The sequence below is a fragment of the Natrix helvetica genome (genome assembly GCF_964273705.1).
Source record: "Natrix helvetica genome assembly, chromosome: 2".
In the NCBI taxonomy this organism is placed as follows: domain Eukaryota; kingdom Metazoa; phylum Chordata; class Lepidosauria; order Squamata; family Natricidae; genus Natrix; species Natrix helvetica.
In genome coordinates, this window is record NC_138552.1 from 67,576,616 (window position 1) to 67,601,021 (window position 24,406).

Below are 24,406 nucleotides of genomic sequence, written 5' to 3' on the forward strand. Positions count from 1 at the left end.
ACTACATTGTAGTACACTATCAAACCATGCTACCATTCTTGGTCATGAATCTTTACCTAGCTCTGCAAAGCTCTAGATCTACGTTCTGCCTATTTCTTCCCCAGGACACTCCCAGACATAAATCCAAGTCTTCAGTTCTCTCAGAAGTTCTTAAATTGTTATGAACAATGTCCTTTCCCATTCATTTATAACAATGTGTAGAAATGTGGGCTGTCTCCCAAAATTGTAGAATGGGTGGTTTCATTGTTTCCCCAAGCTCTTGATGCTCATAGGTAAGTGTTAATCATCATCTTTCAAATTTCACAAGCTTGGAGTTTTACAGTTTTGTGTAGGAGAATGACTGCTCAGAGACAGACAGGAAAGTGGAGCAATGACCTTAGTGTAAGGACTGTCGGTGTGGTTAAGAGTCAGATAAACGTCAAGAAAGAGAGAACACACAGCTTAACTGGATGTTGCTGCTGGCTGGGTAGGACCATAGTTACAGCTCTGCCAGCAGGAAAGGTGTCTGTTTCTTTAAATACCTTTGTGGGATTAAGTCTACAACTATGTCCACGATTAACCGCACTTCTTCCAATAGCTACAAGAATCCAGGATTTGAGGTAAGTCTAAAATGTTGTTGTTGTTGTTGTTGTTCTAGAAAAAGTTTAAATATGTTAACACAGTTTCTGGGAAGCACACAGTCACCTGTTTCTTAACAACCAACTATTATTTACAGAAATAACAAATAAAGTTGCAAAGAAAGATCCTGTCAGTACAAGTGCTCTTTTCTCAAAGACTGGATACAATTACGCCATTGTGAAGAGATTTGCCATTTACTGTTTTTTCTCCTCCTTCCTGGATTATTATATCAGTAGAACAAATTAGTCCTACTCCTGTTTGATTTGGGAACTGAATTAGTTGCAAGTACAACTTTTAGATACATTCTGAACTTATTTAACCTATTTGGGGGGGATCAGACTGCCAGTCTAGATCACATTGCACAGATTGTAATGATTGTGGTAGCAGTGTTTGTTGCACAGCGCAATTGTTGTGCAACACGTATTTATGTGTAATTGCATCTTTAAGCATCTTGTGCCATTGTAGCAATGTTATCAACACTAATTAGCATTTACTATAATAGTACCCGTAGGGACAGAAAATATTTACATCTAAAATGCTTCAGTAGTGTAACTTCCTCAACCTGGCACTTTCCAGGTTGGTTAAGATTACAACATCCCAAATTTCCCAAACAGCACAGTCAAAAGAATTCTTTGAGTTGCAACTCATCCCATTTGGATGACACCTGAATGGGAGAGTCTGATTGATTAAATAAGTCCAATAGGTTAAAAAAAATAGTCTTCCTTACTTTGAAGGCACACTGTCATAGCTGAGGACATTATTTTTAGATTTAGCATATCTACAACACAGTTGGGGGGAAACCTACATAGGAATTTCAGTTAAATATTTGTATCTATATTTGCTACCATCTAATGGTTACCTGGAGTTTTGCAACTCAGATATACTAGCTCAACTTTTTTTTACTCTTTTTAAATTTCAGACTTGAGTTTTCAAAAGTTGGCTGCTATGGGTTATAAAATGCTACGTTGTTTTATATAGCACTTTATAACCCACAACAGTTCAACTTTTTGAATTAATTCACACATGCACCCAACCCTTGGTTTTTCCTCCAACAGAAAAGCAACCTTTATGAGAAAGCCCTTCTCAGTGTTAATTTTTCCTCTTTAAAAATGCATTCTTAGCGCATCCATAAAGATCAGTGTTCAATCTCAACATTTAATTTCAACACGATCTCGATGGATTTAATCAATCTCTGTGTGATTTTAAATGAATATTCAAGTTGCATGAATGCTTCTCAAAATTATTAGCAGCTCTGGAGGGGCCATCATAGTCAGCACTGTAGCTTGCAGGTGTTTTACAGGTTCATTCCCAGTTTTAGCAAACTGATACTTGATTTGGGGCAGAAGCTCTCGGGTTTCTTAAGACCAACTATTGTCTTGAGTGTGAAAAATTGGCACATGCACTTTCCCACCCATGTACCATATGCAGAGAAATTTTCTTTGGCTACAATGAACCTATAGGTCCTCACTTTATACATGATTGCTTTCTAAGTGGCTGTCAGTACTTTATAATTGTTACTTAATTATCTGTAGCAACTTGCAGTTAAATCTTGAGAAGCTCTCACACTATGTATCTCCATGCCAATATTTTCTTATATATCATTATTTTAACAAAAAAAAAGTTTGATTCAAAACCCAGTTTATACTTGCCATTTCTTAGAATAACTTCAAATATTTTTTAACTTTTTTGTCAATGGAAAGAAAGAAAAAGTAGTGTACACTAGACACTATTGAGAGTGTAAAATAATTGTGATTTGAAAATACTCTTAAAGTATAGCCTGATGAATTAACTAGAATATATGTCAAGATTAATTTTTAAACAACTTGTAGAAAATCAAGAGGCTCAGATTTTGATGGGAACAAATGTATTTAGGAAGGAAGTTTTCTCCTGAAATCTCATTCAAATTTAAATTGCCTCCCCCCACTCCCCACTCCTCACTCCCAGCCTGACTGGTTCCTACATCTAGTAAGAGTTTGGAGTTAGGATACTTCCTAAATGTTTGGACTGCAATTCCAATCAGCTAGAATTCTGGCTGTTTTATTTTGCAATATCTGGAAGAGATTAGGCCAGATGGGAGAAGACTGAAATAACCCCATCATAAGAAAGTGGGGGGAAAGAACCAAAGATACCCATTTCATGCTTCAATTTAAATCATGCTCGTTAAAAAGAAGAAGAAGAATAGGTTAGCAACCCAGCTTGATAGAACCTTTACTCTGAAGCAAGGGAAATGTTTTCCTTGGATCTCCCATATCCTTTTGGCACCAAGTTAATTTCTTTGATTTTCAGAGCGGCATGGATTAATCATTAAACTTAAAACAAAGACCATCAGTCAACACAAATATAAATGTCTTCCAATTTATTTATTTATGCTACAAAATAAGTAAAAGATTTTTCGATTTATATAAATCATCCAGTGGCACTTAGCTGCTTTCTCGTGGTCAAAATATCATATTAACAGCCCCTGGCAGAGGTGGTATTCTACAAGTTCGCCCGAACCCATAGTGGAGGCAATTGTAGGGGGGGGGCACATCCACCTGCCTTGGCTCTACGGCATCCTATTAAGGCCCCTTTTTTGCCAAAAGTGCATGCACTAAAGCAGGGGTGTCCAAACTTGGGAACTTTAAGACTTGTGGACTTCAACTCCCAGAATTCCCCAGCCAGCCATGCTGGCTGGGGAATTCTGGGAGTTGAAGTCCACAAGTCTTAAAGTTCCCAAGTTTGGACACTCCTGCACTTAAGGCTGTGCACATGTGCTTTTTAACAGTATTTATAAACTGAGCCAGCCTATAATACCCCAAAAGCAAGACTGGGAGGTTTCCTTGGGAGGAAAATCTTGTTGAAACAGCAGGCTGCATTTGTTTATGAAATACCAGCAGGGTTGAGGTCACACTCAGGGAGAGTCTGTTGCAAAGAGAAGTAGCTTTCACAAGTAACATGTTGTTGTTGTTTTTGTTGTTGTTGTTGTTGTGTCCATCCCTCACCCATTTTTGATGGGCCCTCCTTAGATGATTGATAGGATGATGTTGTATGTGGCAAGATGTTGCTTGATATATTCCTTTTCTGTGCGATAAATGTATTTAAAGATGATTTCAGCTTTAGGTAGCCCAACACAGAATACCCTGCAATCAGACAGAGGTAATCAGAAGTATGAGTCATGGTAAAGAGCCCTGATGGTGCAGTGGTTAGAATGCAGTATTGCAAGCTAACTCTGCCCACAGCCTGGAGTTCGATCCTGATAGGGATCACGGTTGACCCCACCTTCCATCCTTCCAAGGTTGGTAAATGAGGACCCAGATTGTTAAGGGCAATATGCTGACATTTGTATATAAGTCTAAGTGCTATAATTATTGCTCTTTCTTACTGCTCTTGCTATGAGTGGCTGATATCATGGCATCCTGGTCCAGCTATAGTTATTCTTTTTTTAAAGCAGCGTCTATAGGATGACCCTTATTTTATCTTCACAATCCTGTTGAAATATGCCTAAAGGTAAACTGTGAGTGAAATGTTTACTTAACCTCACCCCATTCCATTCTTTAACCATTACACTACAGTGCAATTTCTATAGCACCCTTGGATGGTACCCAGGTGGGATACATCATTCTCTGCCTAATTGACCTGTTTCCAAATGTGGAAACTAACGGTAAGATAAAGCTATTATAGAAAGCACTCACATATGCATTTATCACTTAAATCAAATAACCAACAACATAGCAAACTAGATATGGATCTTCAGCCCTCATGTCATAACTTTTAACTAAGAGAGAATGCTTTAAAAAAAGTATTTACTAACGCGAGCACAAGATTGGAATAAAACTCTTACGATTTTCTAAGAAGCAAACGAAACTTTGATGGGATAATGGGAACAAACCAGCTATTAATAAAAAAACATCTCCTCCCATTCTGCTCAGTAAGGTCAGATGAGGAAAAGAAAGTAAAATAGATCATGAGCAAGCAGCAGAATTTTCTCTAAAATGCAAGAGGAAAGCGTTCTTTGCAACCTCTTTTGCAAGATGTCCAATTTCAGCTCTTTCCTCTGCAAGATTTGTAGGAAGTCTTTCACTTGCAGGAAGCTTTTTTTTTTAAAAAAAGGAAAAAGAAACTCTTTTACAAAAAAACTAAGAGCTTGCATCTTTGCTGCAAAACCAGCTACTGAAGGAACCAAAAAGGTATCTTATCTTTAGCAAAATATGGTACCGCGGAGGAGAAAATGCCAGAGGAAGAAAGTAAGGAGAATAATTTATGCTCCTTGCAAAAATACAGTTCCTGCATTTTATAGCTGCATGGCTGAAGTTTGGAGGGTGCAATTGCATCTTAAAGTTTGTGGCATATTAAACAGGTGAGTAAAAGTGCAGCACTTGCAGTTTGACCTCTTATTTAGCAGAATCAGGACAGGCAGACAACAGGTGTTGTTTAAACAAACAAAATGAAAACTTAATGGAATTAAGGAATTGATTATTGTGCTTTGCCTCTTTCTTCTATTCCCTCAGGGAGCAGAATGTGTGTTTGTGTGTGTGTAGATCTCTATTTGTGTATATCCTGCATTTTGTCTTCACATTATCCTCTCTGAAATGAGTTGAGTGAGTATCCAAGGATACTCAAAAACCTTCATGCCTTTGCAGATATTTGAATCTGGATTTCCCTCAATGCTTAAGTTTATTATGTAGCTAATATATGTATATCAAGAAGTTAAATATTTGACAGAGACTGAGAGTGAATAATTGGCCCAAGGTCATCTAGATGGGTTCATAAGACAGGACTGGAATCAGTGGTGGTATTCAGCCAGTTTGGACCGGTTCGGGCTAACCGGTAGTGGCGACCTTCGGGTGGACCTGCCCACCTGCCACGGCGCTATGCCATCCTATTTAGCCATGTTTTCTAAACTGCCTGCAAGTGTGTGTTGTGATACGCCGGCAGCCAGCGGAGCTGGCAGCAGAGTCAGACAGTGAGGAGTTTGGGGAGGAACATGGGACAGTCCTGGAGTCAGGGGAAGGTCCTGATGAGGGCTCTACATTGGAAGCAGAGAGGGGGCCAAGGCCATCTGGTTGTTATGTGCTGTCTCAGAAGCCTCCAAAGTCTGACATCAGTAAGGCAGAAGAACAGCAGAAGCCTGTTCCCAGTTTAAGCATGCGCAGAGCTGCCAAAAGGCAAGAACAATTAAGAAAACAGGGTAATAGGGTTGACTCGGGAGTAAGGCTTGGATTGGCCCCTCCCATAAGACATAAGAGGAGCAAATGGGATGTTAGCTTTTGCAGGAAGCAATTAGACCATCTGGTCGGTTCACACTTTGAAAAGTTCTGTTTGACTCTGTGCTAAGTTTGGCCTTGCTCTGCATTTGGCAATTAGGTCTCTGGCAGCATTCTAAGGGAGATAAGGTGGGTGTTTATCAACATGCCCCTGAAAGACTGTGGCAACTCAAGCGGACATCTGTTGGAATCTTCACAGGCTGTTTGTGAAGCATTGTGGCCTGTGAATGACTATAATTCACAGCCGTTTAAATAAAAAGATGGTTTTTGGTACTAAGATTGTGATTTATGCTTTCTCAGGAAGCCTAGGTCAGAAAAGCGTGCAAGCCACGGATGCAAGCAAAGCGCATGCAGAGAAGGCAGTACGCATTCGTGGAAGGTACACATGATCACATTTTTGGTGCATAGTGAACCGGTGGTAAAATTATGTGAATCCCACCTCTGACTAGAACTCATAGTTTCTCCGTTTCTGGCCTTTTACTTTAACCACTACACCAAACTGGTTCTCCTTATTATATTACTAAGATTTGCATTTGTCCGTTTGTTGTTTGAGAAGTAAGTTCAACAAAGGACTATCATTATCAGATGGAAGATAAATTTACAGATTTATCACATTTTAATACTCTTACATAAAGATACTTGATTCTATTTAATACAGATACCAAAAAAAATGTGGCTTTTATTAGCTTTAAAATGTGCCTCTTTGGATTTAGCTAAATAATTTATTAAGCTTAAAAGCCATCCTTTTAAAAAAAAATGCCAATGGGACCATTTGTAGTCAGTAGAGGTCAGCTAAAAAGCAGCATGTGGCCTCCAGTTTTAGCAGAGGCTCCCAACACATCTTAAAGTAGAAGAAGCACCCTACAATCCTCATAGCACCCCAAGATCCCATTGCAAATATTCAGTGGCAAAATGGCCAAATGTCAACCGCTAATCACAGATGTCAAAGTCATGCTCACTGTGGGCCGGATCATGACATATCGAGACTTCTTTGCCTTTGCGGAGCCTGGGTGGGTGTGGCCTTCATGTGATGTATCCGGCCCATGGGCCACCAGTTTGACCTGCCTGAGATCATCTTTTGGACCCAGTGTTGGATTCTTTAGGGAAGAAATAAAGGGTGGGAATGGAGAAGGAAGATTCTGGAAGGCAAGGTATTTCCAATTCCACTTATAAAATTTCAATGAATCTACTACCAAGGCCCCAAACCAGTGGTGGGTTGCAGGCAGTACGCCCTGGTACGGGCGTACCAGTCCCTGCCAGGAGCACTGGGTACCGTTCCAGTACGGTGCTCTGGAGGGCCCGCCTGCCCTCCTTACTTGTATTTGAGCTCTTTGGTGCTTCCACGCACAGAGCGTATGGCGCCTGTGTGACGCTCCGCCAAGGCGTCTCAGGAGGTAAGGATGCATGCAGGCACTGCGCGCATTCATGTGGTGGATGCTGGGCCTCATTGCACCGTACCGGTTTCAACGGGATCTGGAACCCACCACTGCCCCAAACCATATTTCTGCCAAGAACATTGTGTTTGTGGAATTTAAGACTGATGAGGGGAAGAGTTTGTTCCAGCGGTAGGATTCAAACATTTATACTACCTGTTCTGTGGGCGTGGCATGACTTTGTGGGTGTGGCATGGTGGGCATGGCAGGGTAAGGATACTGCAAAATGTCCATTTCCTCCCGATCAGCTGAGACTTGGGATGCAGAGAATAGATGGGGGTGGGGCCAGTCAGAAGTGATATTTACCGGTTCTCCCAACTACTCAAAATTTCCACTACCGGTTCTCCAGAACTGGTCAGAACCTGCTGAATACCACCTCTGGTTTGTTCCCATATGCCTTCCACTGTTTCCTATCCTTAATTCAGTATATTGAAATAAAGTAAAAGCTGAGGGGAAAAACAGCACTGCTTTTTTCCCCTCTGTTCCCGCTGTACCAAATGGTCTCCTTTGGCCCTCTTGATCCCTGAAAAATTGAAGCTTGGCTACTAAGACTCTAATGGGTTTCAGAGTTTGGTTTGTCTGACCCTTAAACTGTGCTCAGGTCCACTGTAATGAAATGACCGATCTCACCTTTACAGTGAATCGGTATATTTATTAACAGATTTCTGCCCATGAACCATGATTGCGAAACTCAAGGGTGCTTTTTTTAATTTTCAAAAGGCAAGGTATTGTACTAAAATCCATGTTCTTGCTTCCTTGTCTGGAAAAGGATAAATCAGCAGAAACCAGCCAAGCCTGAGTGCTTGCTAATGGTTAGTTTGCTCAAAATGTAAGGCTACACATTCTACCTATTTGCTTTTCATTCTGTTCCTCTCTACCCCACTTTCTTAGTCACACTCTGGCTTTGTTTCTCTGTGAAACTTTAGAGGCTGTGCCAAAGTTATTCACATGGATACAGAAACCAAAAAAAAAAAAAAAAGTTGGACCATCTTTTTGTGACCAGGAACTGCACTTGAGGTTATTTTGTGGGTAATGATACAGTACAGATCAGATTGCCAACTTAAAATTTGCATCTTGAATGGGTCCTCCATGATAATAATCCATAATTATTATATGGCTCAGTGACTAAGACGCCTTGTCAATCAAAAAGGTTGGCAGTTTGGTGGTTCAAATCCCTAGTGCTGTGTAAGGGAGTGAGCTCCTGTTATTTGTCCCAGTTTCTGCCAACCTAGCAGTTCGAAAGCATGTAAAAATGCAAGTAGAAAAAATAGGAACCACCTTTGGTGGGAAGCTAACTGCTTTCCGTGCCCCTTTAGCGTTTAGTCATGTGGGCCATACGACCACGGAGACGTCTTCGGACAGCGCTGGCTCTTCGGCTTTGAAACGGAGATGAGCACCGCCCCCTAGAGTCGGGAACAACTAGCACAAATGTGCAAGGGGAACCTTTACCTTTTACCTTATTATGCATTTCTCTACAGTTTCCAGGGGATGAAAAAAATCTAAAGTCCAGGACAATGAGATAACATTCAGAAATGGCTCAGGCAGAGATGCCTGCCTAATTTGCTGAATGCTAAGGAAGATGAGCTCAATCAGATTTGCAAGATTCTGGTATTACAGGCAGTCTCAGGAAAAGTATCTGTAGCCTCCATATGGAATTGGTTTGCTGGATTGATCTACCTAGTGGGGCAGCAGGAGGAACATCACCCCTGTTGTCCCATGTGCTAACTAAAGTCTATTCATCTCAAGTCATGTCATCTTCAACTGTTGTGCTTTGCAGGAAGACGCTGATATTTCAAAGACAAACGGTACTGCATTACGAAACAGGAACTTAGAAAGAAGTAACTCCCTTCCACCTGATGAGGTAAGAGGAAAATGGGTAGGTTCATAGGTCGCACTCAGTCATGATAAGTTTTGTTTATGTTGGCTTTGTGTGCTTAATACACTGTGGTTTACTCTGGTTGCTGGTGTCCATGCCACAGGTGTTTTAAACAAGCAGTTTTGGGAACTGGGAAGAAGCCAGAATATGATTATGGCATGGGGAAGTAAAGTTATAAGCTTTGGGTAACCAAACCCCACCCTTTCAATTAAACATACGTAAAGATTATTAAGATAACTGAGGTAATGTTGGGTGGTTAAAAGAGAACAGACAGCTTGAGAGTCACTGAGAACTAGAAGGAGAGTTTTCTTTGTACCTGGCCCTTGAAGGAGAATCAAGGAAATAAAAATACAGGATTAATAACCCATTTTGCTTTATTTTCTCCTAGCATGAGACAAACATTGATATTGACAGTGAGCCACATGGAAGCCAACCTGAATCAGAAGAAAACGAGAATCTTGGGTGCAAGGGGTAATAATTTCATTGGGAGTTCTCCACTGATTAATTTCTCCGTCAAGTGTAATTTTAGTGCATTCAGAAACACTGAGTTCAGTTTTTGGCTTCAGGGTTCTTTTCAATACGTAAATAGCAAAGACTTCCTCTTCAGGTCACTCTGTCATACTTTGCTCCTTTTCTAATAAAAGATTCTATAGAGCAGGGGTCTCCAAACTGGGCAACTTTAAGACTTGTGGACTTCAACTCCCAGAGTGTAGGAGTTAAAGTTCACAAGTCTTAAAATTGCCAAGGTTGGAGACCCCTGCTATAGACCCCACTATAGACCCCTGTTCTAACTTATTGGCATATAATTATTATTTATTGAAATCATATCCCATTTTTCTTCTAAGAACTCAAGGTGTCTTACGCAAGATTCTCTCCCCTATTCTTTTCCCATAACAACAGCCTTTTGGGGTAGTTTGGATTAAGAGATACCTTTTAGAACATCTAATCCCTCCAGGGTAAAATCTCCTCCTATCCTCCTGACCTTCCGAAAACCTGACTCTGCCACTTGGCTTGCAGCCAAGAGGAGTGTCACCCCGGAGGTAGTTGATGAACTAAAATCAGATCCCATCACATCCCCTGCACACCTTGTTCCCACTCGCTCCACATTTTTACCATCTTATGGTTTTATTGCTGTATATATTTGTGTTGTTGATTGCTTTTAACTTTGTAAGCCACCCAGATTCACCTGGTGGTGAGATTGATTAATTAATTAATTAATTAATTAATTAATTAATTAATTAATTAATTAAACTGGCCCAAACTTACTCGCTTAGGTAGCCAAGGATGCACTAGAACCTGGGTCTCCTTGATTTCCAACTACTACACAAATTCTAATCACATCACATTGAATCTTAGGCTTGCTTCACACATGTCACTAAGATCATGAGGTGTGTTGACGCAGTGGTTAGAATGCAGTACTACAGGCTAATTCACTGCTAGGAATTCATTTCTGACCTGCACAGGGTTGACTCAGCCTTCCATCCTTCTGAGGTTGGTAAACTGAGGACCCAGATTGTTGGGGGCCATAACTCTGTAAAATGCTTAGAGAGGGCCGTAAAGCACTGTGAAGTGGTATATACCGCTAATAAGTCCCAGTGCTATTGCTATCATCATGTGGATTGTTTGCTTTTTGGCTTCATATGATATCTAAAATGAAATTACTATACTCAAACTAGTTACTAGTAACTCAAACTTACTAATGAGTTTGCTCATTTAAACATGATTGTAAAAATCTTTATTGACATGAGGAAGACATGTGAAAACAATCTTAAATTCCTGTTTAATCAATATGTACTGTTTATTTTAATTATAATATGTTGGGTAATGCATACTTATCTACTTACACTACAAATAGTCTGTTTTTAAATTATCCTGTTTATTTATTTATCCTTCTAGGAAACTTGCAAGGAAATATGATATGGTCCTTCAATTTTGCAGGAAACATAAAACTAGAATCCAATACATAATTTATGGAATATTAATTACAGGTATGTTTTATACATTCTAGAAAATAGCAATTTTATGTAGAATTTTGGGTCTATAAGTGTGAGACTAATAGCATAAAATAAAATCCATCTCTTGGTTATATTCTAGTCTAATTACTGCAATCTTCTCCGGCCATGAGGCTATCTTTGCAAAAAGCTTGTAAGCTCTTATTTATGTAAAACATGTCCGCTAAGGTGTAGACCAGTGGAACAGATATTGGAATTATACAGTGGCTATTTTGAAAGTTCTGTTTGACAAATTGCTTTTTGGGACAATTTAATATGTTAGTTTTCAAATTCTTAAATGAATTACAGCCTGACTACCTGAATATACAGCCAATGTTAATGTGCTTACCTCCAGTCTTATGTTAATAAAAAAGTAAGGATGCATAAATTGAATGGTCCTGACTGCTGAGCCTTATGTTGTCTCTGGAATGGAGCTCAAAAGCTGTACTCTTCTTATAGTTTTAACTAGCTGATAACACAGTGTTGTCCGTGTATTTATTTATAGAGGAGAAATGTCTGGACCAAACATAATTTCTAATGTTGGATTTTCCTCCTTACCAGAGGGAGCCCCATTGTGGAGTACTGGGAAGCCATTACCATGGCAACTCCACTACGCTGTACAGTAGAAGTCATTTTATGGCAATACAGTAGAAGCCATTTTAAAGCACAACAGGCTGTATCTTAACAGAACACCCCCCCAAGGGGTTTTAGGGGTGCCTTATCCTCACAGTATTTGCTTCCAGAAAGAAAGTCATCTGTGTACCAAGTTTGGTTGAAATTGCTTGAGGTGTTCCAGAGTTATGCTGGAACACACACACACACACACACACACACACACATACACATGACATATTAAGAAAAGTGGTTGATAGATTCCATATAGATAGATAGATACTGTAGATGATAGATAGATAGATAGATAGATAGATAGATAGATAGATAGATAGATAGATAGATAGATAGATGATAGATAGATAGATAGATAGATAGATAGATAGATAGACAGACAGACAGACAGATGATAGATAGATAGATAGATAGATAGATAGATAGATAGATAGATAGATAGATAGATGACATATTAAGAAAAGTGATTGATAGATATTAAATAGTGGGCGATGAACGAGGCTGGACATAGCTGAGGTAAACTCCAGGAATTTATTGCAACAGGCATACAACAAGAATACAGGAGAGAAGCGCTCTTCCCCTGCTTGACAGCTATTTATACGAAGCTGTCAAGCAGGGAAACCAATGGGACAAGAGGAACAGCCCGCGCTTCAGCCAAGCCGTGTCTTAGCCAATCAGGCGCGGCTTGGCTGTTGCTGGCTGTCAGGCAGGGTAATCCCCAGTCGTATGTCGAGGAATATAACAATAGATTCCTCTGCTTTGGTTTCTCTTCCCATTGAGCATCACTTGCTAGCAGGAAAAATAACGTTTGTTCTCCTAAACATGTGGTGGGACAGGGTTAGACAAGTTACAAAGAGTTACTGTGGAAGAACTTGTCTCCTGGAGACAAGGATACTCTATCATTAGAGGTTTTCAAGCAAAGTTTGGGCAGCATTTTTTGCCTGGATATTATGGAGATTCTTACCTCGGACAAAGAATTGAATTAGAAGACTTCCAAGGTCAAGAGACACCTTCTTGTTTCAAGTTTGAATCTCTCTCTGTAAAGCTTCCATGACAAATATTAAGAGAAGAAGGGAAACATTACTTTAAAAGTAGAAAAATTAGACAAACGTCTCTGTTATGGGATGGGAATGAGACAATGGTAATGTCATGAGGGCATCTTTACTTGTGATTTGAGGGACAGGTGGATAAGGTCTGAGGGACCATCTCTTCTTTTAATACTCTCTCCCGCTATTACTATTGAGTGAAATCTTTGCACTTTTATTATTTACTTCTTTTATGGGGTGTTTTTTTTTTGTTGATTCAGATAATTAGATTGCATTGAAATAACCGACTGTCTCGGAACAGGTGGTGATATCAAAATTGCTTTGAGCTTGTTGTGCTTAGCTTCCTGTAGCAATTATACTTTTCCCAAGGCCAAAGTAAGATTAAACAGTCACCATATCAATTTCATTAACCGCTGTTATGTCTGCTTGGGTAAAACAGAGGAATTTGCATCTTTCCCTTCCCTCTTCCAGCAGGAAGCATATAGGTATTCCGTGACTTACGACCACAACCAAGCCCAACATTTCCACACGAGATGGAGACGTTGGGTATGCAGTGTGGCAGCTGACATGATCTTGCTTTTTTTCCATTACAGCTTATCTGGCAGTGGTGATTGCGGCCTGCATCTTGAATTTTCACAGAGCCTTAGCGCTCTTCATCCTCACTCTCCTCGCCATTTTTTTCATCTGTTGGGACTTTTTCATAGCCAGATATGAGAGTAAAATTGCAGAGTTGCTGTCTCCTTTGGGAACATTTCTGAAAGCTCAATGGTTTTGGCTGAAATGGTAATTAATCAGGATTGCTTTTTTTAAAAAAAGTAAAAATGAGATTATGCAGTTGTTTGTGATTTTCAATGCTGTATAAATGCTATAAAATACGTTACATTTCCTCCTAGCTATTTAAAAAAATAACGGGACTTTGGGATATTAACTCAGGATAAAATTTTAGTTTTCTGTATTCTGAAGAAGTGCTTTTCAGTCTCTTCATAAGGGATGTACTAGTAAAACACCAAATATTGCCAATTATTAAAGTAGTTCCCATGGCTATGTTTTTAACAAGAGTTTGGTAATGATTAGCAGATGAAAAGTTTAGCCTAATGTTAGTTAATACATCATCAAACTGATCATATAGGTATACTACCAAAGCCATCTGGTTTAATTATAGCTATTAGCCTTTGTAAGGAGGAGGAGATTGAGTAGTCTTAAACATTTATTGGAGCTAAATTAGCCCAATAATATATAATCATATATTATTGAAAACTTGTCTTCAGACAAAAATCCCAGTGGTCATTTGATATGATCATACACTTGCATATTTGGGAGTAGGGCCCAAACATCTTTCAGACTAAAACAACTTAAATTGTATCAGGTTTTACTAGTTATAAGAGCCCAAAATATTGACTCTACTCTTTTATTGATATTTTAAGGGCATTTGCTTGATTCTTTAACTTTGGGGGGTGGGAGGTGGGAATGCCTTGAACTTAAAAACTTTACAACAGAGTAATCTAATCCAAATACCAGAATTGACATATATATTTGGTAAACTTCACACCTTTTCTTGCAGAATGTTTATACCTGGTGATCCAACTTTCTTGTCAGACCCACGTACAGGCAGTCCTCACATAATGACAGGTCATTTAATGACCATTCAAGATTATGACTGATCTCCCCTGAGTTACTTGGGGCCTGCTTTTGAAGTTCCAATGACTGCAGTCTACCCCTCACCCCCCCCCACAGTCATGTGATTCTATTTTGGGCACCTGGCAATTGGCTTGCACTGATGGCTGTTTGCAGTGTCCCATGGTCACACTTTTAATATTTTTTGCCATTTCTGGTGTTTACTTTCAGTTTTTGGCAAAAAAAAAAAAAAACACCTATCGGAGAAAACCAACTCACTTAATGACCATGGTATTCACTCAATATGTGGCATTCACTAAACAGTGGTCTTTGTCTAACAACTGTTACAAAATAGTGAGTGTACAATATGTATCAAAAAAGAACTGTTCTATGTCTTTCTGGCTACCTACCTCCCACTCCCACCCCGCCATTCATTTTATTATTTGAAAATTAGGTTTAGTTAAGCTCTTGTAAAGCAGTCTCTTAATTTACATTTAATAACAAAATTAGATATAGAAGTAAATTCAGAAGGTTGGGTTCTCTCCATTAATGGAAGTCAAGTGATTTCTTTCTTCCTTCCTTCCTTCTCTCTCTCTCAAGCAAAACACAATAAAAAAGAAAGAGAAAGATTTGTCAGATTTATATGGCCACATTTTTGTTAAGGATACACACAAAAAGAAACAATCCAAAAATTCAAGGAAGTAGAGATTACTTAACTCTCTAATGGCTTTTTACCAGAAATCATTTTTCATCATCAATTGCTGCCTCTGACAACTTCTCCAATTGAAGTCAGTACTTCCAGTTTGACAACTAAGAGTTTGACCAATGTTCTCTTTTTACAGTCCAAGGCCAACAGAAGCAAGTTATGACTTATCTAATGGGAAGCAATATGTGGCCAGTGTGTTTTTAGCAATAAATAGATGTGAGGATATGCGTACTGAATAGTCTATGTGGGGGGAGTGGGGACAGAGATACAGTCTAAAATAATGTGATGATCTTTCCTATAAGTCATTCACTGCAATGTTTGAATACCTTTTCTCTAGGGTAGTGTGGATCATCTTAATAGTTGCTGTTCTATGTTGGTTGATTTTCGATACTGCCAAGCAAGGGACCAACCAGCTTATTTCCTTTGGTGGGCTTCTTATGTATATTCTCTTGATGCTGATCTTCTCCAAGTACCCAACTAAAGTGAGTGTGTTTATAATCTTTCATTTATATCTTTTTTTACAATTAACATCTATTTGCAACAAATTGAGGAGATGTCCGATAACATAGCTTATTCACTGTCTTTTATTAGTATATTTGTTTTACATGATTCAGCCATTTATTTATTTATTTATTTATACGTTTATTTATTTGTTTGTTTGTTTGTTTGTTTATTGGTATCCTGACTTTATTATTTTTATAAATAACTCAAGGTGATGAACATATCCAACGCACTGTTTCCCTCCTATTTCCTTCACAACAACAATCCTGCCAGGTGAATTGGGCGGACTGGCCCAAGGTCATCCAGTTGTCTTTCATGGCTAAGGCAGGATGTGAGCGCATCAGGGTTGTGCTTGACCTTGGGCGTCACGGGGGGGCATGGCCAGGGTGGGCCTGCCCAGCTCAATGTCACTCATCTTGGGGGCACCTGTGGTGGCCCAAGCACTCTGCCAGTAAAAACAGACTTCCAAATTCCATTTTTGTCTGCGACTGTCTTCTCCAACCCTCTGCCAGTGAAAACATGTGGCCCTCCCGAGCTCCTTTTGCGCAGGCAGTGGCCACCATGGGCCAGTCCTTCACTTTTTCCAGTGCATGAGATCTAAGCAACCTGCAGGCTAAATTTGGCCTGCGAGCCTTGAGTTTGACACCCCTGTTATAAACTATAATGTAACCTCTCCAGTCCTTTCCAGAAGTATGGATCAGTTCCAAATATTCCTTAGCCAGCCTGGTCTTTATCAATAATTTTGATATTGAACCTTTATTTATTTATTTATTTATTTTTCAGGATTTATAGACCGCCCCCTCTCCCCGAAGGGACTCGGGGCGGTGTACAGGCGTCTCATTAAAACAAATACCTTGCTTGAAAAGCAACCAGATTGGGGAAGGTTGCCAGAAGGAATCAAACATGCATAATTTTTCTGTCTTACTTTTAAATTTAGTGCATTATTTTTAAAAAAAACCCTCCCCTTCTTTTGTAAACATTTATATACTTGGAAGAAATATGCAAATATATTTCCCACTCATTTCACTTATTTGGAATCACCATCTGCATTTACTACAGTATTTAGTGCAATATTGTCAAATTCGAGCTGATTTTAAATCTGATAGTTTTGTTTTTCTTTACATATGAACAGGTTGTATGGAGGCCAGTAATCTGGGGTGTTGCAATGCAGTTTGTTCTTGGACTTATAACTTTGAGGACCAAAGTAGGATTTGATGCATTTAACTGGCTTGGTAATCAAGTGCAGGTAAGGGTTAAATAAAGGAGATCCTATTCATAATCTTTGTGACAGGTGATCTGTTTAAACCTGTTGGAATCAAGGAGGGGTACCTTGGTGATGCATTTTTTTACTGGGTCATTCATGCCTCTGCTTAAAGCATCATTTAGTAAGTAGCGTTTCTCGAAATGCTGATGAATTTTGTCAGAGGTCAAGATAATTTTAAACTAGACAGATAATTGAACTCACTGAGTAAAATAGCAGCTATAATATTTTGCTAATACCTCATTCCTGTGCATGTTCACTTACAATTAAATTTTGAATTCTGATTTCATATGGACTCACTCTCAAGAACAGTTAAGACTGCTTGTCTGCTTCAAAAAATATCAGAGAAATAGTCAGATGTCCTCACTTGTGATGAAGTTTCACTAAATTGAAGGGATTTGCTTATAATTAACCTGCAATAGGCAATTTGATTTCCCTGTGCATCTTAAATTATAAAATGGTTCAGGCTGCATGTAGAAAATCACTTATAAAGCAAGAAATGCGATTATAAAAACAATCTTTTTTTAATTTTAAAAAGGATAGAGATGAGCAGACTTTATCTTCAAAAAGGAATATCTTAAAAGTGCAGCCCCCTTCTTTAATCAACTTAAAGCCATACAGTTTGTAAATAGCACTTTCAATCACCACTTACAGCTCACCTTGCCTTCTAGGTAAGTGGTGGTTTACTTAAGAAACTATATTTGGCTGGATTCACAGATAGCATTAAACTAAAACAACATAATGTAATTCTGGCGAACCAAAGAAGTAAGAATCACACAGATTTCATAAAGCATTCATAATATGGGTTGACAACTCTAAGTGAAGATTTGCTTCCCATGGCTCTTATATCCAGACTATGTTGTCCTTCCTATGGTTTCTCACAACTAAACTGATTGATTGGACCACATTCACTTGAAAAAATGCACAATGTTATTATCCAAACATTGTTCTATTTAATATTTAAAAGCCCAACCCAATGCTATTGGATTACAGTGTGATCCTCCAGTCAGTAGAAAAATGTTCCAGCATGAATTGTACTTCCCACATTGTTGATCTGCCACAGAAACACAGCCAGAAATTGTGCTAGTCTTAGTATTTCAAGGTGGGACATGTTAAGGAAGTCTCCAGTTTGATATCCCCTCTTGCTAATCATTCCTAGTCAATGAGTAAACACTCACCGATTACTTTACCTACAGTGGGATAGGGAATGGATGAACAAATATAGATACACGATTGGAACTGCGTGTTGAACTGCTTGTCAAGATTCCCCATCAGCAGGTCTTCAGGGCATAGTTCATAGTTCAGCTTTTTCTAAACACAGATTTGGTATTCTTCTAGTGCGGGTGGGGGGAGGTAAATCCCTATTCAAAGGAAGCCTGGTTGATAGATAACCTGTTATAGAGGGATGCGTGATGAAGCAGGAAGGAGCAATTGATAACAGATGAGCTCTATGAATTCATGGTTGATCACACCCAGATTAAGACCAGTAGTTTTGTTTGACTTGCACATAATAACAGCAATGCTCTTCATGACAACCAATGGCATCAACACTGGAATGGAATAGAGGAGATGGCAGTGTTCCCATCAACCACCATTGCCAAAGTAATAAAAGCAATAACAATATGGCTAAGCAAAACACCTGGTCAATAGAAGCAGCAGGGATCTCTAACAAAGATTAGCAATATAGCAGTAGAATTCTTTTCAAACATAAGTCTAGCACTCCTTCTGTTTTAAAAACCCTTCCTAAGACCTGACAATCGGCTTTCATAGGTGCCAGTCAAGCATTACTTGGACAAACGTCTCTATAGAAATAGATCTTTCCTAAAGCACAAAACAAAATAGCCAAGACAGTTTCCAGTGACCAGAGAGAAGATGTTCCTTGCAATTATATAAAATTGCTGAAATTGTTTAGCAGATCTTAAGCCCTGATTCTGTCAATGGCTGCATCATCAGTGAGGTATGCCATATTTCAACCATGTCAGAAGTTGGACTGGGGTAAAAGGAAAAACTAGAAAAGCTACAGAAAACTTTAAATTGCATCAGCTGGCAATGATAGAGTGCCACACAGTCATGGAAGAATATAAAGCAGTTATTGGAAGCTATTCATGCCATGAGTGGAGGGCGTGAGGATGAACACTAAGAGCAGAAAAATGTTCTCTTCCTTGCCAATTAACAAGGAAATATTGTTGATTGTAGAAGCAGCAAAAAAAACTCTTAAGTCTTAATCATATTTAAAGCAAAAACAGAGGATTACAAAACCACATTGATTGAGCCTTAATCATGATTCAGTCATTGTCTTCCTCTTCCCCATGTCAATACCAGTAGCAGCTGTAACTGTTAGTGAAGAATTTTTAAATACAGCCTTTTCTTTTAAATATTCTTCTACTACCATTGCTACAATGCCCGAAGTCCCTCTCTGAGAGCAGGGGGGGGGGGTTTGTTAAGAAATGTGATTGACAAATAAATACATTTCCCAATTCTCTCCTTGTGGAAGTGCCTTTTGTTTCTAAATAATCCCATAATGTTTCCTTTGAAGGTTTGCATTGATCTGTACAATTTATAAAATAATTTTGCCATTAACATGTGCAAAGCAGAGGTAGGTTTCTCCCTGTTCAGCCCAGATCAGATGAACCAGTAGTGGTGGCAGGAGGCTCCACCCACCCACCCACCCAGACACTTCTGCGCATGCACAGAAGTATCGCACACACATGTGGGTTTGCACGCAAGCATGAGCAAAACAGTAGTGCTGGGATTTGCAACCCACCTCTGGTGCAAAGGATAGAGTTATAAGGCCCCCAAATTTTATTTCACTCAGGTCGTTATTAAACTGGCACGTTTCCTTGTTAGTTTTGGATTTTTGAAATTCAGAATCAGTCTGAGGGGACACATTTTTATTATAGAAGAACCTTGCAGTCCCAAAGATGCTTTTTCAGGAGGCAACTGGATTTTCTTGTTTTTTTCTTTTGAAAATGTTTTGCTTCTCATCCAAGAAGCATCTTCAAAAGAACGAAAAAAAAGTCCAGTTGCCTCCTGAAAAAGCACTTTTAGGACAATCATGACCTGGATGACTGAAACTCTCCCTAGTCTTTTAAGAATGCTGCAGCATTTATATACCCCCACTAGCTTTTTTTAAGTCCCAGAAATAATTGTCTTCTTTTTGTAGAACAATATATTGCTTTTTTTTCCCCTCATGAAATTGCAGAAAACATCAACTGTGACCGCTGATCCGTCACAACCATGAATCTCTCAATTACCTTGAGACATTTCTTTTACCTATTATCTTGGGTTAGGCAGGAGGAAGCAATTACAGTTCCTTGTAGCATTAAATGTGTGGGGTGCAGAGATACTAATCCTGTGTGATGACAAATAAAACTAGATCAGCAGCTAAGAACCAGGAAGGAGAAAGATAACTGCCACTCCCACACAGCTTATTCTTTTGCTTAACTTGAAGCTCTGAAAAGTTTGTCTTTCGCTCCTGGGAAGTCCGTGGTCTGTATGAAAATGAAACCAAGGCGGCAATCTTAATTTCCATTTAATGAAGAAAAAAATTGCCTGAGTGGTAGGATGCTTCACACCCAGTTTTTGACAATGTCCTAAATCAGAAAGGAAAGTATACTTTTTTACTCAAAGGACTTCCCCTTGATTCAAGAGTTCATGATTCACTAGTTCTTATTTTCAATTGACCTCATCTAGTGAGTCATACAATTCACTACTTGAACATTGAATGAACATTGGTTGAATATTTGAGAAATAAGTGTCTTCAAAAATTTGGATTAGAATAATTGAGATGGTGGGGGTTTTCTCCTCAAAACAACTTATTCTTCCTCTTTCTCTTCCCTTTAAGATTTTCTTAGGATACACGGATGCTGGTGCTAAATTTGTGTTTGGTGAAAAGTATACCGATCACTTCTTTGCCTTCAAGGTAAATAGCCATTGTTTTTGTTGTCCTTGGCTTTCACCGACCAAGTTATAGTGGGTAAGTTTACAAAATAAATCAGTAAAGCACAGAACATTTCATATGTACAATATTCTCCTAAAAGACATATTCTTGTTGAAAGTACCAGTCAGTTTCAGCCAGTTCTTTGATGGGAGAAGTATTATTTGGCACTGTCTGAAATACTATAATATACTGACCAAAGTCTCTTTTATCTTTTTTTCTTTCTTTCTTATTTTTCCCCCCAAAAATCATTTTCTTGTACTTTTTGCCTTCTCTTTTATTTCTTTTCCTTTTTCTTCTTTACTTCATATTAATTTTGATTTAGTTTTTATCTTTGTCTTTAATCATGATTTCTATCAAATCATGTTTTTTAAAGAAATAAAGGATAGCTGCTCTTTCTTTGGTGGCACTCGGGCTTTAGGATTCCTTCTCCAGGCATCTTTGATATAAAAAAATGCTTCTGGGATTATTTTAATTTATTTCAGTTTATGAATGCTGGCAAACTGTAGGTCATTGATTACAGGATTGATGTACAGTATTTCAGGGTTGATCTGTTTGAAATTTATAACAAAGGAAAGCATTTAGATAACTTGGAAACAATTCTTGACAATAGATGTTTTGTCTTCAACTAGGTGCTGCCTATTATTATTTTCTTCAGTACAGTGATGTCTGTGCTATACTATGTTGGATTCATGCAGTGGCTTATTAAAAAGGTAACAGTGCCCTGGGTCCTTTGAGAAATGGGATGGGACGGGATGGGATGGGATGGAGTAGAAGAGAATACTTTATTGTTCAAGTGCGATTGGACACACAAGGACTTTGTCTCCGTTTATAAAATTATAATTGGTCTCTGGCCATAAAATTATAATTATAAAAGCATATGCAGTATATGGAACAGACATTTTCTTTTTTAAAAGTATATAGCATTTTTCTTTCCTAGGTCTAATGCATCTTGCAAACGATCATAAACTAGCTTTACTTAACCTGAAGCATTCTACATGCCTTGAGTTCGTGACTCCCAATACACTGACTTTAAGTGGGTATAAGGGATAAAGCTAGCAACAGAGGTCCTCAGATCAAATAGAACCAGTGTGTAAATCTGAGTAGGTACCTTCCAATTGGCTGAGCAGAGAATTATCATTTATTGAGAAAGGTCAGAGGGACTTAGAATTTAAAATCTGAGACTCACAGTGTGAATGAATGCATAGGTGCATGTATAAGAGGGAGAATTATTTCATAGTGATGAGTCTATGAAGCTTCTTCCATTAACTAGACATTAAATGTGGGATTAAGTTTATGGAAGAGTAGATGTATTGCCTATGAAATGTGCTAATAAGTAAAAATCCATTTTCCATACTGGCTGGCATGCTAACTGGAAGTTGTAATCCACACATCTCAAAGTTGAGAAACACTGGTCTGAAGAACGTTTCAGGGAAGATCTGAATATAAAAACAAAGTCTATCACTAACTATTGCTTCTAGAATATAATTTCTTCCTTCCACCTAACACAATAAAAGTTGATCAGAACTTCAAACTGCAATAAAACTAGAATAGGATGTGCAAGGTAAGAGAGCGTGGACCAAGTGCTTTATGAATAAATATCAATCTCCACAGGATATCACCATCTCTTTATCAATTTCTAGAACCAGTACTAGGATATCATCTTGTTATATGGCCTTAGCCCTGAATTACAAAATTTCAACCCATGGCCTGGATCTAGGTCTCCTCTTCCGAACAAAAGTTGAATTATTCTCATGGAAGGGAACTGGAAATGATTACATCCTTTGATGTACTCTGACACTCTTCTCACTGGAAGAAACATTCCTGGAAGGTTGTAGAAAGAATTTGGGGAGGCGAAGGGGCTTCCCATCTCTCAAATCTTACCTTGATAGTATCAAGTCATTGGTTCAACTTTGAGTTGATTCTGTTTTAAGTGCTGCCATAGCTCTATACTTTACAATTATCCAAATTATTATGTGGGTAATCTTTGGTGAGATTCACAGCCTTTGGGGCTGGTTGGTAGCTCAACAGCTCGAGTCCTAACCAAGGACCTAGGAACTGTTAAGGTAACGTCAGAGGATAGAGGGTGTTCCAAGTAGGGTGGTTTTTTGTAGAGTCAGAATGTTCAAGTCAGGTAAATTTAGAATTTCCAAATAGCAAGGTAGCCCTTTAGGTATTGCTCCAAGGGCTCCAATTACAATTGGGACAACACATGATTTCTTTTTCCACAATCACTCAACTCAATTTGCAAGTCCCGGTATTTTGTGATTTTTTTCTTGCTGTTTATCTTCAATGCGTGCATCACTAGATATTGCAATGTTAATGAACCATACTTTTTTCTTTTCAATTATTGTTATGTCAGGTATGTTGTAGGCCAAGTGCCTGTCAGTCTGGATTCTGAAGTCCCACAAGATCTTGACTTTCTCATTCTCTAAAACCTTCTCAACCTGATGGTCCCAGTGGTTTTTTGCTGTACTCAAATCCAAACTTTTGGCACAATTTCCAGTGAATGATCTTAGCAACGCAGTCATGGCGTTGTGGGTAGTCAATTTGTGAAATTTTGCTGCACACAGCTTACCAAACAGCTTCAAATCATCCATGTACACCAAGTGTGAAATTTTCAGTCCTTTCTTTGCAAGTTCATATCCACAGTTCACCTTCTTCAAAATGGTTGTCAGTGGTAGCATTGAGAGTATTAAAAGTAGGGGTGAAAGGGAATCACCCTGGAAAATGCCTCATTTAATTTCAACTTTACCCAGTTCTTCTCCATTAGCCATAAGCTTCATTTTCCAGAGGTTCATTGAAGTTTCCATGAATTTTTGTATGCTGCTGCTGATGCCAAAGATTTTCAGGCATTTCTTGATCCAGCTGTGGGGAACTGAATCAAACGCTTTCTTATAGTCTATCCAAGCTATGAACAGCTTGGTTTGTCTTTTCTTTGAATTCTTTAGGATTAGCTTGTCAATCAGCAGTTGGCCCTTTGTTCCGCTTGAATTTTTGCAGCATCCTTTCTGTTCTACAGGAAGCAAGTCATTTTTTTCCAAGTATCCGTAAATTTGGTTTGCAATGATACCAGTAAGGAGCTTGTATGTTGTTGGCAAACAGGTGATTGGCCTATAGTTTCCAGGGTCCTTTTCTTTTTCTTTATCTTTCTGGATCAAAATGTCCTTCCAGTTGTCATCCATTCATCATTTTCAGGTGTTTTTAAAATCTGGTTTATTTGGGCTGCCAATCTTTCATGCATACTTGTAAGTGCCTTTAGCCAGAAACCATGTAGCTCATCTGGTCCAGGTGCACTCCAATTCTTCACTTTTCTTGACTGCCTTTGAACCATTTCTTTTGTTATTTTCATATCTTCCATGTTATGCACTTTAACAGAATCCTCAACCTGCTTGATCCATTTTGCATTTCTGTTGTGCTTCTTGTTTTCCCACAAATTCTTCCAGAATTTCAGAGCTACCTCTTTATCAGGCTTTTCATTTGTTGTCACTCCATCTCCACTTTCTAAACTCTTATAAAACTGGTGCTGATTTGCGCTGAACTGTGAGTTTTC

At 38.8% G+C, this 24,406-nt stretch overlaps 1 protein-coding gene across 3 annotated transcripts in view; it reads left to right on the forward strand.

The window, feature by feature from the left end:
* Positions 1-230: 230 nt before the first annotated feature.
* The window catches only part of SLC28A3 (solute carrier family 28 member 3), a 50,465-nt gene continuing 26,289 nt past the window's right edge, over positions 231-24,406 (forward strand). For 2 of the 3 annotated variants that reach the window (XR_014174712.1, XM_081944999.1), the window contains exons 1-9: positions 385-599; positions 9,072-9,155; positions 9,559-9,641; positions 11,067-11,158; positions 13,428-13,617; positions 15,492-15,636; positions 16,788-16,901; positions 20,761-20,838; positions 21,486-21,566. Coding sequence is in view for 2 of the 3 variants with exons in the window: in XM_081944999.1 (XP_081801125.1) it covers positions 546-599; positions 9,072-9,155; positions 9,559-9,641; positions 11,067-11,158; positions 13,428-13,617; positions 15,492-15,636; positions 16,788-16,901; positions 20,761-20,838; positions 21,486-21,566 (921 nt within the window). In the remaining variant the exon portion in view is untranslated. Of the gene's footprint in view, positions 273-384; positions 600-9,071; positions 9,156-9,558; positions 9,642-11,066; positions 11,159-13,427; positions 13,618-15,491; positions 15,637-16,787; positions 16,902-20,760; positions 20,839-21,485; positions 21,567-24,406 lie in introns of those variants that run through there. The other variant, XM_081945000.1, reaches the window with a different exon arrangement.